Source organism: Triticum aestivum, chromosome 2B (assembly GCF_018294505.1).
Source record: "Triticum aestivum cultivar Chinese Spring chromosome 2B, IWGSC CS RefSeq v2.1, whole genome shotgun sequence".
Taxonomy (NCBI): Eukaryota; Viridiplantae; Streptophyta; class Magnoliopsida; order Poales; family Poaceae; genus Triticum; species Triticum aestivum.
This window is the reverse complement of record NC_057798.1, coordinates 217,143,854-217,155,124: the sequence shown is the minus strand read 5'-3', so window position 1 is coordinate 217,155,124 and position 11,271 is coordinate 217,143,854. Positions and strand designations below refer to the sequence as shown.

Genomic DNA, 11,271 nt, shown 5'->3' with positions numbered 1-11,271 from the left:
CGATCGCTCCCCGCCGCCGGCGCCATGGAGTCCAGCGACCCCAGCTCCGCCGCAGGTACGCGCCGCCCCCCTCTCCGCGGCCTCATCCAACTGGATTGCTGCCCGGGACAGCTCGATCGCCCGTCCACCCCGGACCCGGACCCCCCGCGCCCATTTCCTTCTCCGTTTGCTTCAGCTGCTTCGCGCGTGGAGCTGCCGTAGGATTATTGAGTGCTGGTGTTGCTCGGTCCGCATGGTGTTCGTGTGTCTGCGGCGGTGGCGAGGCTGAAATCTACCGCGCACGAGCTGAGCCTGCGTTGTGCCGCTGCAATGTGCCGAGTTTGCTCGCTATTACTCTCAGTTATCGAATAGGCCACTGAATTGTGAATGGAGCATGATTAGGTATATATCAGCATTACAATGGCAAGTTTGGTTCTGACCTGATCACCGAGCACAACTTGGGTGGAGGTGTTGTAGCTAGTGTCGATTTCGATACATAAATAAATCAGATGAGATTGGTCATTGGCCTGACCCCATTCTGTTCTCACTTCTGAGCTTAAGAGAGTGTACCTGTTCAGTTTAGTGATCACCTGAAAACCAAATCCAGACACGCATCTGATGGATCACACGTAGTTAAAACCAAGCTTGCAAGCTAAGAAATGAATCATGTAAGGCATCATCCCACCGAGTGATGAATGCATAAAAGGCCTACCTGTTTTGCCCTTTCTCCCAGCTTACTGAATTCTTAGGCACCCACTCCATGCGAGCTTAAGGATGCTCACCTATATCTGATATCCTGGTTATCTGCGTACTACTGAATTTGGACTTGTTGTAGAACTGCGATTAATCTATGCATCCATATTTATCAGGCACTTTGGGTTTAGGTTCAGATAATGTTAGGAGATGGTATCCGATGATTCACATAACTGGCGGTTTGCCTTTATTCCCAGCTCTTATATAGCAACGTAAGATTTGCCTAATATCCTACTTGTAAGTTGTAACCCAGGAAATATGATTTAGTTGAATAATGCATGTGCACTGTGATGAAGATATTGAAGTTGCATCAGGGAAAAGGCACAGTATTTAAAAGTTTACATAGTTTATGCATAACTAGCACACTCAATGTTTTCTCGGTCTGTTTGTTGTGAAATACAGGTATCCGAGCCTCGTATAACAACTGTTTGCATAAGTTCAGTGCATAATATGTCACAACTGGAACTGACTTTTACATATAAGAACTAGTGATTGATAACTATTCTTTTGTGTATATTGGGATTTTTACTTTTATCAGCAATGAAGGAAACTTTGAAGCTTAAATTCTGGTTATGTAGCCTGATCACAGATATTTTTGTTCATATGACAGTAAGTAAGACACAAGAAATATCTGTACCACCTGTGGAGGGTGTAGCTGGAGGAGGCACTAGTTATGGCTGGGTGGATGGAGGCTTACAGGGGTCGCATCTAGGTTCTAGTGTAATTGACCCTACTAAGGTGCACTCGGCAGATCTTTTGCATGTGTGGTCTATGCCCAGCACAGCAAATGTTAGCCAACAAGAAGCACCTCGACCTCTGGAACATGTAAGTTGTACTTAATTTTATTAGCACTGCTAGAAGAACATATAATCTATTGCTTCACAGCACTATGCAGAATGTTCTAGTGGCGTGCCATATTTCTGTTCCTTCTGATCATTTTTCTTCTTTCGACTGTAACTTGGGACATGTTGTTGTTCACCAATCCTACTGCTTTATGATCTGGTACTGCTCTGTTACTATTAGGTTCCTCATATTTTATTATCTTCCTTCCAAAATCCCTTCAGGTTAACCTTTTGGCAGCAAGAAATGAAAGGGAAAGTTTTCAAATCGCGTTACGCCCAAAAGTTTCATGGGCCAGTTCAGGTATTGCAGGGCCTGTGCAGATTCAGTGCACTGACCTATGCTCATCCTCTGGAGGCAGGTTTGTTTGTTTAAATTTCGAATTCATTCAGTGGCTAACCAAGATGTGTACATTCTACTTTGGATGATTATAACAATGCTGTATCAGGTTAGTGGTTGGTCAATCTATAACGTTGCGACGTGTGGTGCCTATATTAGGTGTACCAGATGCCCTTGTGCCTATCGATCCTTCGAGTCCGCAAATAAACCTACTTCCTGGGTACTGCTTCTGTGCTTTAGGTAGCCACATGATTGAAATATTTGTCTTCATTTTTTTAATAATTGCTAGTTGCTTTTGTTGTACAGGGAAACAACTGCAGTATGGGTCTCACTAAATGTTCCTTGTGGGCAAGAGCCTGGTCTATATGAAGGAGAAATATGTATTACTGCTGTGAGGACAGACTCAGAGTAAGCTTAAATTGGCTACTTATTTGGTGATGTACTTATGTCACAAATGGTAGTATAATCTGATTTAATTGCTTGGAGAAAAACACGAGGACAAATTCTAACCACTTACGCAAGTGACCAAATGGCATACTGGAGCGAGATATCAATACGAGAAGACGTATAATGATATAAAGTATTGGAAATAATTTGTTTTACTGTAGGGTCATATTCTCTTTAGTATATATTGTCGGTGGAAAATCCAGCCATTAGAACTTGATATGAGTTTCTATAGTTGCGTCTTGTAAAAACCAAGACATTGTTTTCTGTTTGTTCCAAGTTTTTGAACTTTCCATGGACTTGCATTATCATGATCCCATATGAAGTGCTAATTTGAAACCTAGTGTGAGTTCACGAGTCTGATTTACTTATATGCTTCCAATAATGTTAGTAAATTGGATGGGGCTCAGTTCATGAAATAAGCAAACATCTTTACAAATAGTTCTTATTCATCCTGAAGCTAGAATTCTGAACTTAGGTCTCAGATGCGGGTATTGGATGTGTTCCAATCTGATGCTTGCAGGTGGTAACGTGTGTCCAGATGATATTTAGCCTGGAATTGTAGCCACATATGCATCTATGTGCTGTTAGTTGTTCATCATTTGAGTTATTAACTGTTATTTTTTTGCTATGTATGTGGCAGTTCCAAGGCAGACTCGTTACCAAAATCTGAGAGATACCAGCTGTATAAAGAATTAAAGACTTGTCTTGATATCACTGAATCCAGAGACCACTCGTCGTCAGAGGAAATGGTATTTTATCTGTCAATAACACTAAACATACTAGCATATAATTCCTTTCCTTACAGTGCTATAACATGTAGATACTAAGACTATCATCAACTTCAACCACACTGAGGAGGATGCTAGTACTTCCAGCATTCCAGGACTGCCATGAGAATAATGGATTAGGAGACATGATGGATGAAGATGTTATGAACAATGTTGCTGTTCGTGTCAAGTTAAGCCTGACTGTGTGGGATTTCACTCTCCCACTGACACCTTCCTTACCTGCTGTTTTTGGTGTATCCTGGCAATATTCTCCTTTAGTATGTACTCCCTCCGTCCGAAAAAGCTTGTCCCAAACTTGTCCCTCAAATGGATGTATCTAGCACTAACTTGATGCTAGATACATTCATTTGAGGGACAAGTTTCCGGACGGAGGGAGTAGTAACGTTCTGACATATTATGATATGAGGAATTACATATGCCTTCTTTGTGGTGCAAGACACATTCAATTTGCAGACTTGCAGTTGAGAATTTATGTTTGAGTTGTCTATGTAGGTATTGCAGCTATCATCTTTTTGCATTTGAATTGTATTTGTATGCATTCGTTGTCCTTTAACTATATTAGATATCTGAAACTGTCATTGAAGACCGCTTTTGTTTGGAGCATGGCACCAAAGGGTGGTATGATGCACTGGATCATCACTTCAGGTGGCTCCTCCAGTACAGAATCAGCCCATTTTTCTGCAGATGGGGCGATAGCATGCGTATTCTTGCGTACACATGCCCCTGGCCTGGTAATGCATCTATTTCTAAAAAAAAGAGTGTGCTGCTTTATGTAAATTTATTCCCAGATGTGATTTTCCAACTTTGTGTTTGTTCTTTTAGCTGATCATCCAAAGGCTAATGAATATTACTCTGATCCAAGACTCGCAGCATATGCTGTACCGTACGCGCCTATTCTGTCATGGTAATGCTAGAATTTCTACTAAATTTCATATCAGCTTGTTTACTTCTCTTCTATTAATTTCGTTCCTTTGTTGATGCACAACAGTACCGATGCAGCAAAAAATTCTCTGCGAAGAGAGGTTGAAATCTTGAAAACAGAGGCTCATTGGTCAAAAGCTTACTTCTACTTGTGGGATGAGGTGCATGATTTTACTTCTATTCTATATCGAGTCCATAAAGAGATATCTGAAGGACTGGAGTATCACCAAAGAACTAGCCATGGACAGGGGTGTGTGGAAGCTTGCTATCCATGTGCCAGAACCATGAGTTGGTGGCGAGATCTTATGGGTTTCACCTCTAGCCTACCCCAACTTGTTTGGGACTAAAGGCTTTGTTGTTGTTGTTGTTATATTGAGTGACATGGTTCTACAACACAAAGTTCAAGCGTTGCTATGCTTATATTGCGTAGTGTGATGTCACATAGTTCTCAAATCCCATTAGGTCCTGCCTAGTTCTATGCAGTTGGAACGATAATATAGTTATGAGTTATGACTAACAGCAATTAATGAACCATGCCAGGCTTAAACGTCGTAAATAGAAAGATATAACTCATGAATCCATAGGCAGCTCATAAATCCCTAGGCGAATTTCCCAAATTGCCCTATCAAACCTGTGAATTCCCTGTATTTGTTACTCATATTACATGCTTGAGATGTTATCGAGGGTATCTTCGTCCCTAATTGCGTTTGCATTAGTTGTCAGTATTGTGAAACACAGGGTAGTTAATAGTCAATGCTATCTAAGCATTTTTTGTTTAATTTGTATGACTGCAACTGCTTTGGTATGTAATGATGATGCCAATGCAACATGTCAAAGAACACTAGTGCTCAGTACACACTGCTACATGCAACTGCTGACTAGGACCAGCTGACTGTTGAGCTAATCCTTCCTTAATTGGTTTGAAGGGTAGATCCCAACTTCATTTAGCCAACTAAATCGCTTCTATGCTCCTAGGATATCCTGATTCTTGAGAAAAACTGTATATTGACTGTTTGTTCTATGTGAGTTGTGAGTGTAGCTTCGACCTTCTATGTGCTAGCAGCTGATGGTTGCACCTCAGCATCTTGCACCTTGGCAATATATTCTGGTGCAAACCATGAGGTAATACATACAGCTACGCTACTCAAACCTTTTGGGTGTGAGCACCAAATCAACATAAAAAGAGAATCAGGAAATAAGGTTTTGAAGGTAGGTTCCAACTTAGCATAGCTTCATTCAATGGGTTCATTCTTTTTGCGTGAAAAACTGTAATCCCTGACAATCTAGGAGTTGAAATAAAGTAGGAAAGAACAAGACAAAAGTTTATTTCTAGCAAACTTCTACATTTTATTTCCTCAACTCGCTTGAGTTTCCATTAAAATTGTGAAGGGTCATGCAATAATTCATGAAGCATCTCTTTCTTGTGGGTCCATTTTAATCTGGTGCTGAAACTAAAATGGATTGCAGTATTGCACTTATACACTCTGGTGCTATGCATGTGCTTAAGTCCTTGAGTGCCAAACCAGTTTAACTCTATGCTGATGCGTCAAACCACATCAACTCATGTATATGGCCCACCTGTTCTTTTCATCGAAAAGAGATGCATATGATCATCTTACAATTTGTTCTTGTTTTTTCAGCCATTGAATATGGAGCAGTACGAAGTGATTCGCAACATCTCTAACGAGTTAAGGACATACACACCTGATGTGCGTATTTTAACAACTTATTATGCTGGTCAGTATACTTCCATACTTGGACTCATATACGACAAAACATAAAGCTCTTCTTGTGATGTACTCCCTCCGTCCCATAATGTAAGACGTTTTTTGGCACTACACTAGTGTCAAAAAACGTCTTATATTATGGGACTGAGGGAGTACACTTGTGTAAAAAACACTACTTATTTGGATCCGAAATGAATATGTATGTATTTGTGTCGAGACTATTAAGAGATCATTGTACTGAGGTAGATATATAGTCTAAGTTACTTAATCAGCTTAGCAAACATGCTAGAAAACAATTCGGTAATAAGGTACTGCTGTATATTGTTTAGTGCTCAATATGATGGGGGAATGTAGAGAAGCATACTGAAGCAAAAAAGGGAGGTGAAACTGGACGTTTGTGGCAAAATGAATCAAACATGGGGTTGAATAATTACAATTCTCTTGGGTGCCATCTTGAAGTTTGAGATGTTCCAAGTTCCAACTAGTTTAATCACTGTTGAGATTTGATGTACCATAGAATTATCTATTTATTTATTTTGTTTATTGCTAAGCTACTGTGCTTGCTTTGTATATGTTCTCTTAAATGAACATCTGATTACTTGCGACTCATGAGTAAAATATTTCTGTTACCCAGCCTGATATTAGGTTTTATGGGCATTTAGATAATGATTATATGGAAGTTGGCACTTGGGAAGCCTTAAGTTTCTTTAGCATATACTCTATGCCATTTCTTCTTACAATTTGAATGGCTAATGTAGGTCCAAGTGGTTCTGAACTGGCTCCTTCTACCTTTGAGGCTTTTGCGAAAGTTCCAAATGTTCTACGTCCGCATACACAAATCTTTTGCACTAGGTATGCATTGTTGGGCACTTGTGTGTTTATTCTGGATTTCTAGTCTGCAAAAACTGGAGCATCTGATGTCATACTGATTTGGCATGATATGGACTTGCTTTTCCAGCTATGTGGATATGAAACCAGATCTATTTCAGTTTCCTATATAGCATCTATACTAATGCAACAATATTTGACAATAATCGATTCACGATGTTTGGCTCTAAACACAAAACGTGTAAGGTTCAGAACATTAAAGTGTTATTTGGTTACCTATATCTTGAATTGTCTTTTCATACCAATCCCGAGCCTATTTGTGGAGTGCACAGGGTTTAGAAAGTTAGTGGTAGTTATGTTAACAAAAGTGGACCAAACAATATGAAGTTATCAATGCCGTGTTTGAGATAAATTTTGTACTGACATGGGATTGACAATTTGATGAAACTGAGAGCGCTTGTACATGTTGAGGATGTGTGAGATATGTGATAGTTAGTCCAGTATAAGTATTGGTGGCTTGGTGCGAACTAATGTAAGTGTCATGCATTGTTCAATTTTGGACTTGCTAACAAAATGCATACCTACAGGACTGAAGAATCATTTCCATCACTGATTGTTTTTTCTTATACAGCGAATGGGTTCTTGGCACAAGAGAGGACTTAGTGAAGGATATTATTGCCGAACTACGACCTGACCTTGGTGAAGTAATTACAGTTTCTGTGTTTCTATTTCGTTTCATTTGTGCCATTTTCATTTTACAGTTTCTTTACAAGTTTACAGCCAGGAGGATGATCCTTACGTTATCTTAAAAAGACATTATTTTTAATGCTTTGATATTCTACTTCAAATTCTAGGAAGCGTGTTCCATGCTTAAGGGTCTCATGAAGTTACAGCATTGTCTTCTGACAACATTGTTCTGATCTATTGGTATATTTCATCAGAAGTATAATTAAAGTTGTTGGGTGACAGTATGCCAGCTTGCGTGGGTTTATGCCATATTTTCTTATATTTTCATAAAGTATAAAAAAATGTTTATGAGTCATATAAACTTTATGAAAATATGGCGTGTATATTCCTTAACATTTTCTTTTACGAGTAGTGTTTCTATGGACAATGTGAGCCCAGTAACTGCATTTGCATACATTCCTGTGTACCATCCTTCTGCTATTCTTAGTTCTCGTTCATTAATTTGTCTGATGCTATAGACTGGGTGTTTTTATTGACTCATAATGGAGCATCAAGCGGATACAAACACAATGAGCGACACCTGGCCTCTGCATAGCTAGGATGCACATAACCACCACCAACACACAAAAAAAACTCACGCTGGCAGAAAGCAAAGTCCTACATGACTGAAGCTCTGCCTTGGCGGAGGAAGAAGAAAAAACGATCAAACAGCGATAGACTATTTACAACAAGACCATCGACACCGACTATCTCTTGACAACACAAGGAGGGAACGACACACAAGTGCCGTCATCGCCGGATCCAACCCTCGAAGCCAAATCATGGGTTTGCACCCTGAAGTTCATGTCCGAGCAAACTCCAAGCAATTCCATCAACATGGTAATGGCGTAAAAACGCTGCCATTGCCAGGTATAACCAAGTAGGGTCAGACCTAAGGTTTTCACCCCGGAGCTCGAGACCGGCTGCTCGAGAAGCACCACCATGTCAAAGTCATCATCTGTTGTCTCCTCCACTTTCCTCGATCCCAACAGCAGCAACACTATCCCACCGTCGCACACGCGACAAAATCGGATGTTGGAGGATTTTCAGTAGCACTGCCAAAATCTCAATTTCGGGACGCTTCGCTGGCGCCGCACCATCCTCACAAGTGGCAGCACTGGTGGTGCTCTGAGGCCAAAAATTGAAATAGCTCCTCAACTAATGTTGGGTTCTTTTGTCAAATCCCTCTCTTTTCAATGATGCAGTGAAAAATTTCTCGTGTGTTGCCAATGCAGTCAGAGGTTCAGACCTTTCTATACAAGTTTAATGATATGGTTGAGTACTATTGGCATCTGTATTTTAGGCTGTTTGATCACCAATCGGCATGAAGCCTACTGTTTTAACTACGAACCACCTCAAGTTTCATAGTCAACTACCTTCAAAAAACTGTCTTGGTCAATGGCATTTTCTATGGCTCTCTCATATAGACTTATAGAGTGGTTTTATTATTTATGATTTTTTCTCTCAGATATGCAACGTTTTTAAGTTCGTGACCTTTATCTTGATGAAACCATCTTAATCGTATGTAGGAGTGGTGGACATATGTTTGTATGGGGCCTTCTGATCCTCAACCAAATTGGCACCTTGGGATGCGCGGAACCCAGCATCGGGCAGTGATGTGGAGAGCATGGAAGGAGGGTGGCACAGGATTTCTTTACTGGGGTACCAACTGCTACGAGAAGGCTATGATTCCAAGTGCCGAGGTATGCTATACATTGGAAAACCTCTTGATACAGTGGGGTGACATCAATCTATGAAGGGTGTGATCATTTTTTACAGTAGAATTTGTGTAAAAGTTGCCTGCTAGTTTTTGTTCGCGGTGACATGTGGGGTGTAAGTTTGAAAATCCCCCTGGTTCAAGTACCAAACCCTTGTTCAAGCACCGAACAGACAAAAAAATCCCAAGTATTTTTTGGAGGTTGTTCCTAACCCATCAAATATCTCTTCAAAAGTTCCATTAGATTCATTTTGTGTTGGGAGATATGTCTGGCATGTTATAGGTTAAAAAATGTTTGTGTTGCATTGTAAGCAAGAAAACATGATTTAGGATGCTTGTTTGCTCATGGAAGTTTCAAGTTCACATTCATTTTTTGTTGGTAAACATGGAGGTAGTTGGCTTGCATGAAATATGATTGTGATTAGTTGCATATATCTTCAGCACTGTCCCATTTTATGTTCCCATCTATGAACTTGATTCGCAATAATTAAAATTTATTGTATTTGGTGCTCATATTTTAAAATTTTATGGTATTTTCAAGAAATATTACCTGTACATGGGTTTGAATGTTGAACTTATATGCATACAGCATGTTTTGCTATTGAGTAACAAGTAGTCCCTCTTTAAAGAAATATAAGAGTGTTTAGATCATTAAAGTAGTGACCTAAACGCTCTTATATTTCTTTACGGAGGGAGTATAAATGTGTAAGAAAGTGATAAGATAGTTTTCTTACTAAATTAAGACTAGAAGTCTAATAGATATGTATCTAGTAACTCTTATTTTAGTGCATCTGTGGATGGGTTGTCTTATGTTCTACTCCCTACATTTAATCTTAAACTGAACTTTCAGCATCTGTATTGTTACATGATTTAGTGCTTTAAATATGCCATTTCCTGTTAATTCAGGTATCTGACATCGTTATTCCGACTTCAATGTTTATTTTGCATTTCAAATTTAGACTGTTTTTGTTTACTTGGTATATTATGTTTAATCTTATTCTCAAACTTGTGTGTTTGTAGATCTGTTTCCGACGCGGCCTTCCTCCAGGCGATGGGGTTCTGTTTTACCCTGGCGAGGTGTTTTCTTCATCAAAGGAACCAGTTGCGTCCCTGAGGCTTGAACGCATTCTCAGTGGCATGCAGGTGATACTTTCTGTTTTTGTTTTTTGAAATGCTACTCCCGCCGTTCACTATTATAAGATGTTTTAACTTTTTTCTGATTCAGATGTATATAGACGCATTTTAGTGTGTTTGTTCACTCGTTTCAGTCGGTAGGTAGTCCATACTGAAATATCCGGAACATCTTATATTTAGAGCGGCGGGAGTAGTTCATTTTTTGTCCTATTTCACCAGTTCACCTTACCTTTTGTTTGGTACAACTGTTGGCTTAGATTGGTTACATAACCAAATGAATTCTTCCAGCCTTTCACTTTAAACCAATTTCCAGTAGAGAACTGTGAGCTGACTGAAACTTAGCTAACAGTTGATTTCTGGATTTTGTAACGCAGGACATTGAATACTTGAACCTTTACTCCTCAAAGTACGGCAGGGAGGAGGCCTTGGCCCTCCTGGAGAAGGCTGGCGCGTATCTTGGCCCGGATCGCTATGCACATGATCATGGGCCAGTTGATGTGATGCGCGGTGAGGTATACCGCACCTGCAGATCTTAGGGCAGCCATGCATACCTGTCGTTCTTTCTTTCTTCCATTGCACCATATCTGTTGTTGTATGTGGCTTATTACACTGTATTAGCCCACTGAAACTCGCTAAATACTTTTGAGCAAACTCGTCAAAGCTAGTATAGTAATTGTAGATGCCTGTACTAAGTCAGTGACAATTAATATGGATGGGAGGGAGTAGTGGTAGTGTGGCCATCTGGGCCTTGTACATATACGGACGCTCTTTTTGAATCTTGTCTTTTTTTTTTCTGTTTGTGCTGCGCCTGCCATGATGAATCGTTTGTTGTCGAGGGTTGCATTTCAGTACCTGGAGAGTGGGGTGGGAGACAGAAACGATACCTGGAAAGAGTTTTTCGCCAAAAGCCCCAGGACACTTGAAGGGCCTAGTCAAATAAGGAATTGACTGGCCGACAACGCCAGGCTGCCTCCTTCACCACTGGTACGGACCCATATGTCTCAACGAATCCCCTTGTAAAGAAAATCTATCCCCAACGAATATCTCATCTGTCAGCTTTTGGCTACACTTG

At 40.2% G+C, this 11,271-nt stretch overlaps 1 protein-coding gene across 3 annotated transcripts; it reads left to right on the top strand.

Moving 5' to 3' along the window:
* Nucleotides 1–10,993, top strand: LOC123044425 (uncharacterized). 3 transcript variants are annotated; one of them, XM_044467162.1, is made up of 16 exons: nucleotides 1–55; nucleotides 1,343–1,557; nucleotides 1,797–1,933; nucleotides 2,021–2,131; nucleotides 2,218–2,319; nucleotides 2,999–3,107; nucleotides 3,179–3,379; nucleotides 3,709–3,877; nucleotides 3,969–4,050; nucleotides 4,135–4,228; nucleotides 5,708–5,804; nucleotides 6,553–6,646; nucleotides 7,254–7,326; nucleotides 8,878–9,051; nucleotides 10,086–10,208; nucleotides 10,574–10,993. In XM_044467162.1, exons 1-16 carry the CDS (start codon nucleotides 25–27, stop codon nucleotides 10,733–10,735), a joined length of 1,974 nt encoding a protein of 657 aa, XP_044323097.1. In that variant the 5' UTR covers nucleotides 1–24; the 3' UTR covers nucleotides 10,736–10,993. The 3 variants fall into 3 exon arrangements, with proteins under 3 accessions (XP_044323097.1, XP_044323098.1, XP_044323099.1); XM_044467163.1 differs by lacking the exon at nucleotides 1–55 and having other exon boundaries at nucleotides 1,336–1,557; XM_044467164.1 differs by lacking the exon at nucleotides 1–55 and having other exon boundaries at nucleotides 1,505–1,557; nucleotides 2,071–2,131.
* The last annotated feature ends 278 nt before the right edge of the window (nucleotides 10,994–11,271 follow it).

What these genes read in the sequence shown, in the direction of transcription:
- LOC123044425 (XM_044467162.1), top strand. Translation starts at nt 25, where the DNA reads ATGGAGTCCAGCGACCCCAGCTCCGCCGCAG. An exon ending in ACTTCTACTTGTGGGATGAG is followed by an intron (nt 4,229 to 5,707) that starts GTGCATGATTTT and finishes TTGTTTTTTCAG; the next exon opens with CCATTGAATATGGAGCAGTA. An exon ending in ACACAAATCTTTTGCACTAG is followed by an intron (nt 6,647 to 7,253) that starts GTATGCATTGTT and finishes TTTCTTATACAG; the next exon opens with CGAATGGGTTCTTGGCACAA.